Source organism: Camellia sinensis, chromosome 3, assembly GCF_055761805.1.
Source record: "Camellia sinensis isolate YWXY chromosome 3, ASM5576180v1, whole genome shotgun sequence".
NCBI classification, from domain to species: domain Eukaryota; kingdom Viridiplantae; phylum Streptophyta; class Magnoliopsida; order Ericales; family Theaceae; genus Camellia; species Camellia sinensis.
Window position 1 is genome coordinate 47,257,586 of NC_138963.1, and position 18,876 is coordinate 47,276,461.

At 37.7% G+C, this 18,876-nt stretch overlaps 1 protein-coding gene across 6 annotated transcripts; it reads right to left on the bottom strand.

Moving 5' to 3' along the window:
• Window positions 1–698: 698 nt before the first annotated feature.
• Window positions 699–18,408, bottom strand: LOC145822517 (SUPPRESSOR OF ABI3-5-like). 6 transcript variants are annotated; one of them, XM_082919681.1, is made up of 5 exons: window positions 14,910–15,086; window positions 14,529–14,721; window positions 3,530–3,639; window positions 1,216–1,268; window positions 699–926 (listed from the first exon to the last, which is right to left on the bottom strand). In XM_082919681.1, the coding sequence occupies exons 1-5, from the start codon at window positions 14,910–14,912 to the stop codon at window positions 890–892; spliced, it is 396 nt and encodes a 131-aa protein (XP_082775807.1). In that variant the 5' UTR covers window positions 14,913–15,086; the 3' UTR covers window positions 699–889. The 6 variants fall into 6 exon arrangements, with proteins under 6 accessions (XP_082775807.1, XP_082775805.1, XP_082775806.1 ...); XM_082919679.1 differs by having other exon boundaries at window positions 1,176–1,268; XM_082919680.1 differs by lacking the exons at window positions 14,529–14,721; window positions 14,910–15,086 and adding an exon at window positions 17,950–18,408 and having other exon boundaries at window positions 1,176–1,268.
• Window positions 18,409–18,876: the final 468 nt, after the last annotated feature.

The following is an 18,876-nucleotide window of genomic DNA, read 5'->3' on the forward strand; positions in this document are numbered from 1 at the left end:
ATTAGAGACAAAAATATTGTCATAAATATAAAAAATAGAGACAAAATAATTGTCACGTTTAATATAAACGAAGACAAAAAATTTTTGTCAAAGAAGCTACCAATAGAGACAAAAACAAATTCATCATTAAAAATGATAAATTTGTGACGAATTTTTTTGTCTCAAATACACTCTGTTAGGAACATACTTGTAAGTAATTAGCGATAAAATATTTTGTCATTAAAGGAGAAATTAGAGACAATTATTTTGTCATAAATATAAGAAATTGAGACAAAATAATTTTGTCACGTTTAATATAAACGAAGACAATTTTTTTGTCAAAGAAGCTACCAATAGAGACAAAAACAAATTCATCATTAAAAATGATAAAATAATGTCAAAAAAAATTCGTCACACATTGAGGATAATAGTGACAAAATGTGACAATATTTTTTATCACGACAAATGCATTTAGTGACAAAATAAAAAATTCATGACAAAATTAATCATCCACCTAAGCGAAATAAGAGACAAAAGAACCTTCTTTAGGGATGAAAAATTTTATCAATAATTTCATAATATTTTTTTCCATATTATATACCTATTTTATCAAAATCTAAATTTTAGTTCAACAAATATAACCATGTTCATGTTGAAACCTATTGAATATAACAATTTCATCACAACTTAACCTAACCTGTTATCAACACATTTACGAATTAACAAAATGAAAATATCCATTCATCATCACAAATAATTTCATCCTAATACAATAAAATAGTGAAATATCTACAAAATATCCAAAAGTTATAACTTGTTCAATTTTACCAAAAATCCAACAATAACTAATGCAACTCCACAAAGTATGTGTATCCTTATCAAACAAAAATGAACATTCAAGCAAATTAGATCATTGTTGCACGTCAAAAATGCCACCCCAATCCAATCTGCAAAAAAATAAATTAAAAGCTTTAGTAATTAATTAATTATACAAAAGATTAAAAACATTAGTAACTCATCAATTTACAATTAGATCAATTATACAATTTACCCCTCTAACAGACTCTTTTTTCGAGATTATGAGAACAAAAAATTAATTTTAAGGCTAATTCACAAATGGTGCATCCCATTAATGTGCCGTAAGTTCATATAACTTATATTGGTCCATTTAATTGTTAAAGTGCAAGGATACGTACCAGTTTTTCTACTCTAACAGGGATTGACCTAGAACCACACCTGTGTTTTGTATACATCCTTTCTCTGTTTGCGATGTTACCCTTTGATTGCTCCTATAAGAAAGAATGACCAATATAATAATGAAATGTATCATTAGTAAGACAAATATGTTAGCTTTTGATTGTTCCTGTAAGGAAGAATGAACCAATATAACAATGAAATGTATCACTAGTAAAACAAATTTAATGCTTGATAATAAAGAATTGCATTGTTCATATCTATCCTTTTCCTATATATCATTTCAACTTAAAAGATGTTTTAAATTATTCACTAGTTTCATTAAATTCTTTGAAATATAGATTAGAGGACTTGTTGAGATTTCATTATAAGATGATTTTTCTGGGTGAAAAAAGAAAAATGAGTAATTTACACCGTTCACAATTAGGGGGCATATAAGCATGGGCAAGATAGATTGTAAAAAAATCCATTTACATTTCACAAGATATAGAACAATTACTGATACCAAACTCATATCCCTTTCTTTCTTCCACAACTATATCAAATCTAAAGTTCTGTCTTAATACCCTGTATTAGTTACTCAGCTAGTTGCTTACCATTATCATGAAACTTCAGACCAAACTCAAGAACAAACAGAAAATACAATCACAGAAACTGAAATCTTAGTTCTTTATTCTATGATGTGAAAGATGCATTTTAAGGAATCATAAATTAATCTCCTATTATGTGAGCCTTCCAATCCATGTTTAATAGTTTCCCTTTCTCATTTTGCCACTTATTTGGTTTTTATTATGTTTCACTTACATGCTTAGAGGATAAGGAAAAAAGAACACATGGAATTTCACAGCAAATTGATTGTGTTCTTTCTAGTTTTTTTGAAATCTCTCCCTATTCTAATCAAATTTTATCTAAGTTACAAGCAAAGGAATATGAAGTTGCTACAATTCATCCAAATTAATAGCTCTCTGTTGATCTTCTACCTCAATGCTTTCTGAGAGGCTCATCACAAAATATACACAAAAGTAAAATGACACTACCACAAAAACATATAAAAATCACACTTTTTTTGTGTGATGTATGTTATTTAATCACACCTTTTAGTTTTGTTAAAGTGTGATCTTTGGGAGTGTGATTAAAAGGGGTCATTTTTAAGCACGTATTTTAAGTGTGATTAATAACATTTAGATCACACCTTTTAAGTATGATTAAAAATATTTAGATTATATATTTTAAGTGTGATTAAAAATATTTAGATCATAGCTTTTAAGTGTGATTAAAAATATTTAGATCACACATTTTAAGTGTGATTAATAACATTTAGATCACACCTTTTAAGTGTGATTAAAAATACTTAGATCGCATCTTTTAAGTGTGATTAATAATATTTACATCACACATTTTAAGTGAGATTAATAACATTTAGATTTAAGTGTGATTAAAAATATTTAGATTACATCTTTTACAGATTTTAAGTGTGATTAATATCTAATAAAACATGTGATTAATAATCAGATAAGATCACACGTCATATGTATTTGAAGAATGTAATGCGCACTATATACTATGTTTTGAATCACAACCATATATTGAATGGAATAACGTCATATATTTCATAAATGAAAGTTAAATGTTTAAAAATATATACAAAGGAATTAATAAAAAGTTTTTAACTGTGCTTACATATATTAAAAAATAAAAAAACTTGAAAAAATGAAATTGTTGAATTCTTTGACCATATTTTGCATTTCTCCGAGAAATTTCTGACTTGAAAAAATAAAAAACACAAATTAATTCAGAAACCACTAGAAGCATATGAATAAACTTAATATTTTTTGTAGAGATTGTTCTTGTCTTACAAAAGACAAAATCGAACATTTTCTCATCACACTGACTCGTCATCTACTGCATCAATAGAAAATGAATAACAACTTTGATTATTATTAGTATAAAATGTTTGGATTACCATATATAAATATGACATATACATAGAATCAATAAATCCAAAATGAAAATCTTCAATGTATGAGCAGATATTTTAAAGTCATAAAACCAAATATACATAGAATCAACAAATCTAAAATGAAATCTTGAAGTGATTATATATTCCTTACCAACTAAAGATATTGTTGATTAGCAATTTAAATAACGGAAGTTATATCATACTTACATTAGATTTCAACTCATATTCTTTAATACGAAATTAATCCATTCAACTCGCACTTCATCAAGTTCGGTTTCCGTGTAAGTCTTTTTTCCATTGAATTGCAAGAGGTTATTTACAAACAATTAGATAATATGAAGAAGATGTACAAGTATCATGAATATAATAGTAATAAAAGTATAGAATTTATCTCACATTTTGTTTTCCAGCTGTTTTATTGTCACTCTGATCAGAGTAGGGGACATACTGCTGAGTTTGGTGATCATAAGAATACCAAACCCCATTGTTACCATCATAATATAATCCTGCACATTTATAAAAAAATAAAAAAAAAATAATAATAATATAATCCTTCAAAACACAAGAATAAATAAATAAATAAAACATTGATCTTCATCAGAAACTAGACCAAATTCTATTTGGTCTACTCCACTAGCACTAGTACCCGTCCAGTTCATTAGCAGCAAAATAAAGCATGCTTGCATAAAAATAGAATACATATTATCATAGATATGCTTCACCTGATCATGGCATTAAAAATAAAAAAAAAATATTAATACTTTATGTTACATATTTGTTTACCACTAACCCAATTTTAACTAACAAACCGTGCCTTCATTGATTAGTATTGTTTTGAATTTTCAGAGTATAAAACAGAATATGAAGATATACGAATATTTCACAAGTTTTTCTCACAATTATAAAACAACAAGAAGATGTTGAAATCAAAACAATAATGACATTTTCTATCTGAGAAGTTGCGAATGTCATTATAAAATATCATCATTTCACTCTGTTTATGACAATATCATGGAGTTGGGGGGTTTAAGGCTTCTTGTGGCCATGACTCCATATGTTCATGAGAAATGACATCTGTGAATGAACCGACAATAAATACACAAGAAGAAATTGGTAGGAGTAAATATTTTTTATAAAACAAAAATATTAATTATTTTCAAGAAATATTCCTCATGAAAACTTTTGTATATCTCCACAAATTAACCCTCTGTAAACCTCAAAATTTGGAAGAAAGATCCCCCATCAGTATATTGGATAGGTTTGTTAGCAGCACCCAACAAATACTGCTCTCAAAGTTGTACAATTCTATTGAGTGATGTCTCTCCTCTCATCTCTCTGAATAGTGTAGAAATATAGCGATCCCGGGTTTACCCTTGTTATACCGTGATCCGGACATGTGTCCGTGGATGTTGGTAGTTGTTTATTATTTTGTTTACATCCTTTTACTTCGTATTTGAGTTATAGGATGTGTTGGGCGGATTTGTTTCAAGTTGGTTGAGTTTAGAAACCAAAACTAGTTGCCCAGATTTTTGGCCTGCACGCTCGAGCGGAGGTGTTGGCGCTCGAGCGTAGATTACACCCATTCAGTATTTTCCTGTGCAGCGTTGTACGCTCGAGCGTGGTATTGGCCGCTCGAGCGGGGTTGTCTGAGTGCCGCTCGAGCGTAGGGTTGGGAGCTCGAGCGGAGGTCTGGTTCTGCAAAAGTGCTGGGCGAGTGCATTCTGCGCTCGAGCGGGAGGTTGGCCGCTCGAGCGGAAGTCTGTGAGTGTACGCTCGAGCGGGGTGTTTTACGCTCGAGCGGAGACCTGGGTTAAAGTCCCGAAATTGTGACTTTTCAAATCACTTTTTCACTCTCTCTTCTCTCTCTTACTTTTCCAAAATCACCATTGTTGAGCCTCTCACTCTAGACTCTACCTTCTCTCTAGGTTTTGATCTAGTAGGAGTGATTTACTCACCTTTGGCCTTTACAAAAAAGTTGTTGATCGTCGAGGGCTTCATTTTAATCTGAAAATCTCGGGTTTTGGAGCACGTTGGGTTTTATCGTCTTCTCCTTTGGGACTCCGAATTTGAGGTAGGGATATCCTACTCCTCTCTATGGGTTTTGTCTTTAAATTTTGGTATTTTGAGATGTTGGGCTTGGTTTGGTAATTTTGTGAAAGTTTGGGGCTTTTGTGTAATTTTACAAAAGTTGGGGTTTTATTCATAATAAACCTAGATGCATGTTTGGCATAGAAAAATGGAATGATTGTTGAATCATTGATGAAAATGGGACCTAAGGGTTGAAATAGTAATTATGGAAAATGGCCTAATTACATTGTTTAATTAATTGGGATAATTAATTGGTGAGAAATGAGGAAATAGAATGTTGATTGAATATCCATTTGTGCATTTATTTTCTGTTTTAGAAATAACTGCTTTGGGCTATCGGTGGAGGATAGTCGAGATTGTTGTAGACAATGCATGATGATTAGGTAAACGGAAACTAATCAATGGAATGTGTCATGGAACTTGACGGTTGATAGAATACATTAATTGTGTGTATTGTGTGATTGTATATAGAACCAATGTGTTTATATACGTTATGTGTAGAGGAGGAGATAGGGGATGTACTCCGCGGTTTAGGGGATGTACCTCTAAACCGGATAGGTATTGGGAGGAGATAGGGGATGAACTCCGTAGACAGAGCTCATATGCTTGTCTAGAGAAGTGAAGATAGAGCTCATATGCTTATCTTTGTGAAGTGTGGATACAGCTTGTATGCTTATCTGTGGATATTGTTGATATACATATCTGTTGTAGAGTGTGGATACAGCTTGTATGCTTATCTGTGGATATTGTTGATATACATATCTGTTGAGAATGTGGATATAGCTTTTATGCTTATCTGAATGTGAGATATAGTTTTTATACATATCTGTGGAAATGATGATAGAGCTAGCATGCTTATCTGTTGAAAAAGGGAAAATGAAAAGTAATTGGGACTTGTAAGTCGTTGACATAAATATGTAATTTATGTGATTGTATCAGTGTTGACCAACTATCAATTGCTAATGTTTTAGTCATTGTCCATGGTTGGTTTAGTGTATTTCTACTGGGCTGTGGCTCACCCTATATGGGAATATCATTTTCAGGTGCAGGAAGCATGCCACCTCCAAGGACATAGCTTGGGAGGCTAGAGGCGGACATAGTGTAGTTGTTTTACTTTGATGTATTACATGTAACTTCAAGCCAAGGGCTTAATGTGTAAACGAGTTAGTACTCTTTTGTTGAAACCAAGTGTTAACTTGGAAAGCTGTAAGCCCGTAGGGCATTTTGTTTTGATGTTAACATGTAATACTTATGTAATGAAACTCAATGAAATAAAGGAATGTGGTTAGTTTATATGTAAATGCTTGTCTTATCTGATGGGTTTAATGTTATTATTTTGAGGGCGTTACAACTTGGTATCAGAGCGTACCGGGTTCGAATACTTTGGGTACGTGGGAAGTGATTAGTATCACAATGGGTTTGTCTCGCTTGATAGAGACTTAGATGTAGTATCATATGATATGTGCTTAAATGCTAACATGCTTATGTGACTATGTGGGTATGGGATTTAATTTCTAGGATGTTGATTGGATCCTTGAGTTTCTGGGAGTCTTGTTGGAAAGGCACTTGATCAATGCTGTTTCTAACCGGAACTCTAGTAACGTCTCGGGACTATCATTATCCGGAAATGAAATTCGTAAGTGCTTATGTGTTTATGTGCTTATGTGGAGTGAATTACAGTTGTCCATGTATTAGGACGTGAGTGTTTAGTTCCGGCACATTTATGAATGTGCTAATGTTCTGTGTTGCCTTTACTAGGATGTCAGGACGAGGAAGAGGTGCTAGGCGTGGTAGACCTGCGAGGCAGGAAGTACCGTTACCGGGTGAGATTCCGGCAGTGCAGGAGGGAGTTGGGCAGGCCAATGTGGCCGAGCCAGTGGGTCAGCAGGCTATGGGTGCCTTGGCCAGAGAGATAGCAGGAGCTTTGGGTATTCTTAGAGCTGGGAATCAGGCAGCTGAGACAGGGCCTTCCTTCTTGAAGAGGGAGTTCTTCCGGTGTAATCCGGACGAGTTTATCGGGGATCCTAAAGAGCCGCTTAAGGCAGATGAATGGCTCGAACAGACAACGAAGACGTTTGAGATGCTTGGCATCGAGGACGGAGCACTGAAAGTGACCTTGGCATCCTTCCAACTGAAGGGAGATGCGGGTCAATGGTGGAAGTATGAGAAAGCTCGTGTTGGTGGTACTTGGGAGGCGTTTGTGAATGCTTTTCTGGAGAGGTTTTTATCAGCAGCAGCTAGGGAGAAGCTGAGGGATCAGTTTAGCCGGCTTAATCAGCAGGGCTTGTCAGTGGCCGAGTTTGAGGCTACTTTTACCAGTCTGTCTAGGTTTGCACCTGAACTGGTGGCGTCTGAGGAACGCCGTTGCTATGAGTTTGAGCGGAAGTTGAGGCGGGGCCTCAAGTTGAGAATTGGTGGGTCTTATATTCGAGAGTATAGACACCTAGTGGACGCTGCAGCTCATATGGAGCTTATGATGCAGGAGGAGGATGAGGGTCAGAGAGGCTCCAAGAGGAGCCAGGATAGTCAGGGTGATGGCAGGAGACAGAAGGGTTATAACCCTCAGCAGTCTCAGGGTGCAGTCTCTAGATCGACCTTTCCAGTGCCGAGTGGAGGCTCGGGGAGAGGCAGTCAGGGGGAATTCACTTGTTACAAGTGTGGCCAGCTGGGTCACAAGGTTTCTGTTTGCCCGCAGAAGGGTGGGGGTCAGAAAGCTGCTTCTTCTTCAGCTAGACCGCAGAGTCAGAGTTTGGGCAGGGGGCAGCTCTTGACTTGTTATCAGTGTGGACAACTTGGGCACATGAAGAGGTTTTGCCCACAGTTGAGTGCCACTTCGGGAGCGTCTGGTTCTAGGCAGACGCAGGGTTTTCAGCCAGCTCAGTCTGTGCAGGCCTCGAGGGCCAATCCGGGAGCTTCATCATCCCAGTCTGTGCAGCAGTCTTTTGCTCCGAGAGGTGAGCAGGTAGACCAGGGGCCTACGGGGCGCGTGTATGCTGTTACCGCGCAGGATTTAGTACCAGCTCCATCAGTAGTGAGAGGTACTTTTCTGTTTTGCAACTCAGTTGCTAATGTGTTGATAGACACGGGTGCATCTTATTCTTTTGTATCTGCTGCATTTGCATCTGTTTTGGAATTGGAGTTAGCACAGTTAGCATCTCCTATTTGTGTGGTATCGCCTTTGGGTGGTGAGTTGATCCTGAAACAGGGTGTTAGAGGATGTGATATAGAGGTCGCCGATTATAGGCTTCCTTTTCCGTTTGTTGTCATGCCCATGAAGGGTTTTGATGTTATTTTGGGTATGGACTGGCTATCGTCATACCGGGCTGTTATTGATTGCTACCGCCAGAGGGTTACGTTATGTACCTTGAGTGGGGAGTGGTTTCATTTCTTGGGAGACCGGGTTGGTAGTGTTTTGCCACCGGGGTATGATTCGCGAGGGCGAAGTGAACTTAGTAGTCTACTTGCTAGCTTTGAGAGTAGTGAGAGTGGTGAGACCCAGCATGTATTGCCGAGGGTGGTTTGTGAGTATTCGGATGTCTTTCCCAAAGATCTTGTTAGTTTGCCACCTCACCGAGAGATAGAATTCTCTATTGATTTAGTGTCTGGTACGGCGCCGATTTCTATGGCACCTTACCGTTTTGCTCCAGCAGAGTTGGTTGAGTTGAAAGTTCAGCTCCAGGAATTGCTAGATAAGGGCTTTGTTCGCCCTAGTGTTTCACCGTGGGGAGCACCGGCACTCTTTGTTAAAAAGAAAGATGGTGCCTTGAGATTGTGTATAGACTACCGGAAGTTAAATCGGGCTACGGTTAAGAATAAGTATCCTATGCCCCGTATAGATAATTTGTTTGACCAGTTGAAGGGTTCCCGTTGTTTCTCTAAAATAGACTTGAGATCGGGTTACCACCAGTTGAGGGTCAGGGATGAGGATATTCCGAAAACGGCATTCCGTACGCGGTATGGCCATTATGAGTTTTTGGTGATGCCATTCGGGCTTACCAATGCACCGGCAGTCTTTATGGACTTGATGAACCGGATTTTCCGGGAGTTCTTAGACCGATTTGTGGTTGTTTTCGTGGACGACATCCTTATCTATTCGTCTTCTAAGGAGGAGCACGAGGCACACTTGAGAGTGGTGCTTGAGTTACTTAGAACCCATAGGCTGTATGCCAAGTTTGGGAAGTGTGAGTTCTGGCTGGGGGAAGTCAAATTCTTAGGCCACGTGGTATCCGGGGAAGGGGTGTCTGTTGATACATCCAAGGTTGAGGCAGTACAAGATTGGGCACAGCCTAAGAGTGTGTTTGAGATCCGCAGTTTTCTGGGATTGGCTGGGTATTACCGTCGGTTTGTGAAAGATTTCTCCAGGTTAGCGTCACCGTTGACTAGACTGACTCGGAAGGGAGTCAAGTTCGTGTGGAGTGAGACTTGTGAAAAGTCGTTTCAAGAGTTGAAAGTTAGATTGACCACCGCTCCGGTGTTGGTTATTCCGGAGAGAGGGTTGGGTTATGCGGTTTATTGTGATGCCTCACGAGAGGGTTTGGGTTGTGTGTTGATGCAAGAGGGGAAAGTGGTGGCTTATGGCTCACGTCAGTTGAAAATACACGAGAAGAATTACCCCACACACGACCTAGAGTTAGCAGCTGTGATCTTTGCCTTGAAAATCTGGAGGCACTACCTTTATGGTGAGAGGTTCGAGGTATTCTTGGATCATAAGAGTTTGAAGTATCTGTTTACACAGAGAGACTTGAATTTGAGGCAGAGGAGATGGATGGAGTTCATCGAGGATTATGATTTTGAGTTGCATTATCATCCGGGAAAGGCCAATGTTGTGGCCGATGCCCTTAGTAGGAAAACCATTAGTGATGTAGCTTGTATAGCCATCCGGGAATGGGAGATGTCGGGGGCACTTGGCGAGTTTGATTTGCTACTGGGCGAATCTGTCGAGGCTGCGGCCTTGTTTTCTGTCGTTGCGCAGCCTACACTTGTGATTAGAGTGTTAGAGGCACAGAGAGGTGACCTTGAGGTAGAATCCCTCCGAGAGAAGATCTCCAGTGGGAAAGTTGAGAAGGGTTTGACGGTGTATCCCGACCTGAGTGTGAGATACCGAAACCGTTTGTTTGTACCGGAGTCTTGCCGAGAGGAAGTACTCTGAGAGTTTCACCATTCGCGCCTTGCGGTGCATCCGGGAGGTACTAAGATGTATCAGGATTTGGGTCGCCAGTTTTGGTGGCGGGGTATGAAGGGAGATGTGGCTGTTTTCGTATCGAAGTGCCTTACTTGCCAGCAGGTGAAGGCCGAGCATCAGAGGCCAGCGGGTTTGTTGCAACCCTTGCCTATTGCCGAGTGGAAGTGGGAGCATATCACTATGGACTTCGTTGTAGGTCTTCCGAGGACTCAGCGGGGTAGTGATGCTATTTGGGTGGTTGTAGACCGGTTGACTAAGTCGGCGCACTTTATTCCTATGCGCGTGAGAGATTCGGTATATCATCTTGCCGATTTGTATATTCGGGACGTAGTGAGATTGCACGGGGTCCCAGTGACGATCGTCTCAGATAGAGATCCTCGTTTTACTGCTAGGTTGTGGCAGAGTTTGCAGAGTGCCTTGGGCACTAAGTTGACCTTTAGTACGGCTTATCATCCTCAGACTGACGGGCAGTCCGAGCGTACTATTCAGATCCTCGAGGATATGCTTCGGGGTTGTGTCCTGGATTTCAGTGGGACGTGGGAGAGACACTTGCCATTGGTAGAGTTTGCCTACAACAACAGTTTTCAGTCTAGCATCGGTATGGCACCGTTTGAGGCCTTGTATGGCCGACCGTGTAGGTCTCCAGTTTGTTGGGCCGAGGTGGGTGATGCACCTTTGTTGGGTCCGGAGTTGGTTAGGGAGACGACGGAGAAAGTTGAGCTTATCCGTAGGAGGCTTGTTACAGCCCAGAGTCGACAAAATCTTATGCTGACCGTAGAAGGAGGCCTTTGGCGTTTGAGGTAGGTGATCATGTCTTTCTGAAGATATCACCTAGGCATGGTTTGATGAGGTTTGGGAAGAGTGGGAAGTTATCCCCTCGGTTTATTGGTCCTTTTGAGATCCTTGAGAGGATTGGTGAGGTTGCTTATCGGTTAGCCTTACCGCCGCAGTTGTCCGGAGTGCATGACGTGTTTCATGTGAGTATGCTTCGGAAATATGAGCCAGATCCATCACATGTGCTGGATTGGACAGATTTAGGGTAGATGAGGATGCCTCGTATGAGGAGAGACCGGTTCGTGTCTTGGATAGACGGGATCAGGTCCTGCGTGGCAAGACCATTCCTTTGGTGAAAGTCTTGTGGAAACATCACGGAGTGGAGGAAGCCACTTGGGAACGTGAGTCGGGAGTCCGTGAGAAATATCCGGACTTATTTGTTGATATGTAATCTTGTATTTAAATTTTACTTTTTGTTGAACTTAAGAGCTTTTATATATGTCTTAAGTGGTGAAACATTGAAAATGTTTTGATTATTGGAAGTATGTTTGGAACTTGCCTCATATGGAAGTTGAATGTGACACTATATGTGTTGAATATATTGTTGAAATTAGAAAGATAGTGCATTATGTTAATGCATGTTGAAAATACATATGTTGTTTACATATTGTGATATGTCTCTTGTTAAAGGGATGGGATGACCGGTAATGGGTCGAATTGTTGAATGTTAAATTGTAACATTGTCTAAAATGAAGGAAAACTTGTTTTGAAAACTTGTGCTTAATTTCGGGGGCGAAATTCTTTAAGGGGGGGAGGTTATAGCGATCCCGGGTTTACCCTTGTTATACCGTGATCCGGACATGTGTCCGTGGATGTTGGTAGTTGTTTATTATTTTGTTTACATCCTTTTACTTCGCATTTGAGTTATAGGATGTGTTGGGCGGATTTGTTTCAGGTTGGTTGAGTTTAGAAACCAAAACTAGTTGCCCAGATTTTTGGCCTGCACGCTCGAGCGCCATTCAGTATTTTCCTGTGCAGCGTTGTACGCTCGAGCGTGGTATTGGCCGCTCGAGCGGGGTTGTCTGAGTGCCGCTCGAGCGTAGGGTTGGGAGCTCGAGCGGAGGTCTGGTTCTGCAAAAGTGCTGGGCGAGTGCATTCTGCGCTCGAGCGGAAGTCTGTGAGTGTACGCTCGAGCGGGGTGTTTTACGCTCGAGCGGAGACCTGGGTTAAAGTCCCGAAATTGTGACTTTTCAAATCACTTTTTCACTCTCTCTTCTCTCTCTTACTTTTCCAAAATCACCATTGTTGAGCCTCTCACTCTAGACTCTACCTTCTCTCTAGGTTTTGATCTAGTAGGAGTGATTTACTCACCTTTGGCCTTTACAAAAAAGTTGTTGATCGTCGAGGGCTTCATTTTAATCTGAAAATCTCGGGTTTTGGAGCACGTTGGGTTTTATCGTCTTCTCCTTTGGGACTCCGAATTTGAGGTAGGGATATCCTACTCCTCTCTATGGGTTTTGTCTTTAAATTTTGGTATTTTGAGATGTTGGGCTTGGTTTGGTAATTTTGTGAAAGTTTGGGGCTTTTGTGTAATTTTACAAAAGTTGGGGTTTTATTCATAATAAACCTAGATGCATGTTTGGCATAGAAAAATGGAATGATTGTTGAATCATTGATGAAAATGGGACCTAAGGGTTGAAATAGTAATTATGGAAAATGGCCTAATTACATTGTTTAATTAATTGGGATAATTAATTGGTGAGAAATGAGGAAATAGAATGTTGATTGAATATCCATTTGTGCATTTATTTTCTGTTTTAGAAATAACTGCTTTGGGCTATCGGTGGAGGATAGTCGAGATTGTTGTAGACAATGCATGATGATTAGGTAAACGGAAACTAATCAATGGAATGTGTCATGGAACTTGACGGTTGATAGAATACATTAATTGTGTGTATTGTGTGATTGTATATAGAACCAATGTGTTTATATACGTTATGTGTAGAGGAGGAGATAGGGGATGTACTCCGCAGTTTAGGGGATGTACCTCTAAACTGGATAGGTATTGGGAGGAGATAGGGGATGAACTCCGTAGACAGAGCTCATATGCTTGTCTAGAGAAGTGAAGATAGAGCTCATATGCTTATCTTTGTGAAGTGTGGATACAGCTTGTATGCTTATCTGTGGATATTGTTGATATACATATCTGTTGTAGAGTGTGGATACAGCTTGTATGCTTATCTGTGGATATTGTTGATATACATATCTGTTGAGAATGTGGATATAGCTTTTATGCTTATCTGAATGTGAGATATAGTTTTTATACATATCTGTGGAAATGATGATAGAGCTAGCATGCTTATCTGTTGAAAAAGGGAAAATGAAAAGTAATTGGGACTTGTAAGTCGTTGACATAAATATGTAATTTATGTGATTGTATCAGTGTTGACCAACTATCAATTGCTAATGTTTTAGTCATTGTCCATGGTTGGTTTAGTGTATTTCTACTGGGCTGTGGCTCACCCTATATGGGAATATCATTTTCAGGTGCAGGAAGCATGCCACCTCCAAGGACATAGCTTGGGAGGCTAGAGGCGGACATAGTGTAGTTGTTTTACTTTGATGTATTACATGTAACTTCAAGCCAAGGGCTTAATGTGTAAACGAGTTAGTACTCTTTTGTTGAAACCAAGTGTTAACTTGGAAAGCTGTAAGCCCGTAGGGCATTTTGTTTTGATGTTAACATGTAATACTTATGTAATGAAACTCAATGAAATAAAGGAATGTGGTTAGTTTATATGTAAATGCTTGTCTTATCTGATGGGTTTAATGTTATTATTTTGAGGGCGTTACAAGAAATATCGGGGCTCTGCTCAAAATTTCAAATATAAAAAACCTTGTAACAATTACTAAAATTATATTTTCTTAAAATAATCCATACTGAAAACCATCAACAAATGCAGAGCAATCCAAGCCAACCATAAACTCCAAAATAGAAATGCTGTCACAATGTAATGGTCAGTTGACGGCAAAAATCCAAACCAGAGGCCCTTTAAAAATTGAACGCCACCACAAGACCAATGATTAATGAAATTAATTATTTGATGCACACTGAATAAGATTGTTAAAGATTTAGGATGCCACACTAGTGCACCAGTCCAATTGCATGAGAAACACATATCAAAACTTTCACTTATAGAACACAACATTGATATCACGGGGGCTATGGCTCACATGATACAACACTTGCAACATTTGCCTATATTATGCATAAACATAAAATCAAGACAGCTTTTATAGTAACAATGAGGAAAACAACAATTAAAATGTAGCTTCTAAATAAATAAATACCTGTATTTCCATCATAATAGAATCCAGAAGAAGCATCATAATAATAGCCAGATGCTTCATCCCAAACAAAGCCAGATTGTAATGAATAAGCATCCTTTGGACCTGCAACCTCTCCACCACTTGGCTCCTGCCCACCAGAGGGCTGCTTATTGTCTGGATTATACTCCTTTGGTGCCCATCCAACAGCATCATACTACAAGGATTGAAAGGAGGGAATGTATTTATTCAATCAGGTTCGTCAACAATATAGACTAATTGCATCTAACCAATACAAGAAAATAAGAAGAGATCAGCCAGGTAGAATGTGTACATGTGTGCATACATGTGTGAGTGTCTTTGGAAGCAATCATGAGCATTCAAAGTGTTTGCTTCCTGAGTTACCATTGCAATGAATCCTCTCCTTAAATTACATAACACTAAAAACAGCTTCAGGTCAGCAAAAGGACCACAGTGGTTTTCTAGATAGCAGGGATAAAGAATGGGATGAATAAACTATGAAAAATCCAAGAACAAGCACAAAGTGTATCCTGCAACGTATATGATGCTACGTAGGGGCAGAGCCAGGATTTCTCCGTAGGAAGTCATACGGCAGATCTCGCCGAGCTGTTAATGGATCGGCATGAATTTTATTTTATTAAATCATTATTGAATATTACTTAATAGAGGCCAATTGAACCAATAAAATTATAAGAGATTAATCTCAATTAAACATTATTTGTATAGTTTTTATAGTTGAAGGGATCAAAATGTATGAATTTATAGATAAGCGGTAAGGTGATATTTGCTAATAGTTGAGGGGATCTTAATGTTAGGATGATCATATTTTTTTTTTACCACAATTTGTTTATCACCTTAGCCATTCATGCTTAGGAAAGGTATAGGAACAAAAAACTCACCAACCACTGGCCCAGCACATACACCCATACAAATTATCCTCGCAATGCAAAATTATGTTCAACTGGCAGGGGCATTTCAATATTTCAAAACATGAAAAGTCCACATAATTGAAATTAGAAACAACAATGGCAACTTAAAGAAGACACAAATCAAAAAGACAAAAGATGCATCATACATGAGTCACAACCTCTAACACTTTCTAACGCAGTCAATAGGAGGACAACAGCCATATAGTGACCAAGAACAAAGAAATTTCATTGGCATCCTTTCCAATTAATATTTTAATCACCAAAACAACAGCAGGTATATCATATGAGTCACAAAAATCAAGGCTGGCTGTGTCAACTTCCAACCATGCATATAATAAAATCACCTCCAAAACGTCAACTTAAGGCTGACAAACAGTTAAATTCCTCGCAATCATTTAAAACCACAATACTTAGTTAATCCAATGAAGATTTCAAAAGTAACAAAAAAATCATTCACATCACCTAATTACCGCATATACAAAAGGCTACAAGCCAAAACAAATTTATATATCTCTATAAAGGTCACATCAACATATGCTAGTTCTGAAATTTGAAACATACATCAGCCACAAAAAATCAACATTTATCTCTAATTAATCTCACTCATTATATGTTAGTTCTGATATTTGAAATATATCCGCATGTTTTCCAAATGGATGACACACTTGAAAAATCATCTCTTCACCCATATTGATAGTAGCAGACTACAGTGATTTTGGATGCATTACTTAAGCTATGGTCACTTCCACACACCAGAGACTGATGAACTATAAAAAATATCGGATGTATATTTTGAAATAAAGGCATCTACTTCCTAGTTGACAAGGCAGCCCATCTAGCTGAAGTTAGTAGAAAAGAAATATGGGAGAAAAGAAAAAAAAAAAAAAAACACGAAGAAGGAAAAGTACAAAAAGACAAAAGGAAAAAGCAAAAAGGAGGGGGAAATCAAAAGATTTATTCTTAATAATGTCATGAACAGATACCAGCATCCCCTGCCACAATTAAAAGAAGGATTTTATTTTTTTATGTATCAGTTGCACAGCTAAAAGAGGGATACAGTGTTCAAGCCCCAGTTTGGTACATGGCCACACAGGTAAGTGTATTTTCCTTGTCATTGTCGTAAACAACATCCTACACATAACCTACATAAAGCTCCACAACAGTGGAGTACTGGGTGCATAAAAAACCTGGGAAAAAAAACTACTCTATGATCAAACAAAACAACCAGTTAGGAAGTATCAAAAGACAAGTCTGGACCATTCCATTGCATTTATAGTTTCATGCACACCTACACATCTTGCAATAACACTTTCCCTATGAATACCCTAAATAGAAAAAGGAGAGAGAACAAGGGAGAAGGGAAGGGAGAGAGCATAATCAGCACTTCTAATAATCAATCTATAAAGATTCTGCATGCACAGCAGAATGAGTATAAAATAACTGTAGCACTCCCACCTCACACATTATCTAAAATATTTACAATCTCTTCCATATATACATAAACATTCACAATAGTAAAATTATGTAAACTGAACAGGTCCCATCATTACAGATACCCTCATCTTCATCCAAAAAGCCATATGCGTTGGAAGAAGCTTATACAGTATGGGAAGTGTTTTGATTGATCAAAAAGAAGAAGCTACTTCAACCGATATGTCCTTAGGCACAGCCCTAAATAACATAGAAATCACACTTGTAAAGGGTTGACAAATTAGTTAGAGCAGCTGGTGCATTTCTATTCTAAAGTCAAAATGTCCAAAATAAGAACCCAACACAACTCATTACTGTGAGCAATGTCTAGAACATACCAGAAGACCGACACTAACACTAGGTATAGATTTTTGTTACTTCAATACAGACATATTGCAAAAGGGTAAACGTAAACTCTCTCAACTAATTCCAAAACTGAAAAAGAATTCAATAAAGATATGCACTTCAATGCATGCCCTACACAAAACTTTCCAACTAACTCAAGAAAACGAACTCATTGTACTCGAAATTGGAAAACTAACTCACACATACATAATGGGTATAGATTTTTGCTATTCAATACATAGATATTGGTTGATTGCAAAAGGGTAAACTCTCTCAACTAATTCCAAAACTGAAAAACAATTCAATAAAGATATGCAATTCAATCCATGCCCTACACACATACATAATGGGTATAGATTTTTGTTATTCAATACATAGATATTGGTTGATTGCAAAAGGGTAAACTCTCTCAACTAATTCCAAAACTGAAAAACAATATGCAATTCAATCCATGCCCTACACAAAGCTTTCCAACTAACTCACACATACATAACAAACCCAATAAAAAAAACAGATAGGGCACAAACCATTAACTAAAAGCCATCAATTTAGTCCCTAAAAAGAGCACAAATTCAACAAAAAAACAAAACCAAGTACAAATAATTAAAGCAATTAAACCAAAACACAAAACTCAAAACTCAAAAACACAGCAAGAACCAAGTGGGTTTGATGCAAAATACCACAAATTTTGATGGGTGCTTCAAGTTCCAATAGATTAGGTTGTTGCAAGAAAATATCCCTAGAAACTACACACAACTGCTTGATCTCTGACTCCGATAGCTGCACCTGCTTTCCGGGTTTCCCTCTAACTTCAAGAAGCCGATTGATTATGTCATCGAGAAGAGATAGGTCCATTTCTTGGAAAATCTTGAAGAAAAAGGATTAGGGTTAAGGAGTGAGAAAGAGAAAGAAAGGGGATTTTAATTATTGCATGATTGGGAAGAGAGTAGAGAGAAGCGTGGTGGTGGATATGGGTGGTGAGGTTTGAGGATTGACGAGAATTCGAAACATTACTTGGAGATCGGGTGATTCAAAACCCAAAAAAGTGGAAATTGATTCCGAGCAGAGAGGCCGATTTTGGAGAAAGATGGAGGAAAGAGAGAGAGAAGCTGACCTAGTAGAGAGAGAGAGAGAGAGAGAGGGTGCGCAGTGGTGGCTCCGGTGGCGCATTTTGAATGAGGGGTTCGTGGATTTTGAATTTTGGAAGTTCAAAATATGAAATTGGAGAACGGATTGAAACTTTTACAAACTTTTTTTTTTTTATACTAATTAATTAATATCATGTGTAATTATAAAGTTTAGAAATTCAAAATATAATATAAAATTAATTAGATAAATGCTAACAAGTATTTCTTATGTATTATTTAATGTTGAAAACTATGTAAAAAGTTCCTTGAAAATATATAAAAATATTAAAAATTTTATTGATTTCAATAAAAGTGTATTTATATTAGTAAAAAATATATTATGTCTTACATATATTTTGTCTTTTATTTGTACTAGACTATCACCCGTGCAATGCATGGAATAATTTTATATATTTATATTTATTTTAAATTTTGTTTAATATATAAATTATATTTTTTAAGACTTTTTATAAAAATAAT

What these genes read in the sequence shown, in the direction of transcription:
- LOC145822517 (XM_082919678.1), bottom strand. Translation starts at nt 14,720, where the DNA reads ATGATGCTGTTGGATGGGCACCAAAGGAGTATAATCCAGACAATAAGC. An exon ending in AAACAGCTGGAAAACAAAAT is followed by an intron (nt 1,269 to 3,529) that starts GTGAGATAAATT and finishes TCTTTCTTATAG; the next exon opens with GAGCAATCAAAGGGTAACAT. An exon ending in AGGATGTATACAAAACACAG is followed by an intron (nt 927 to 1,215) that starts GTGTGGTTCTAG and finishes ATTTTTTTGCAG; the next exon opens with ATTGGATTGGGGTGGCATTT.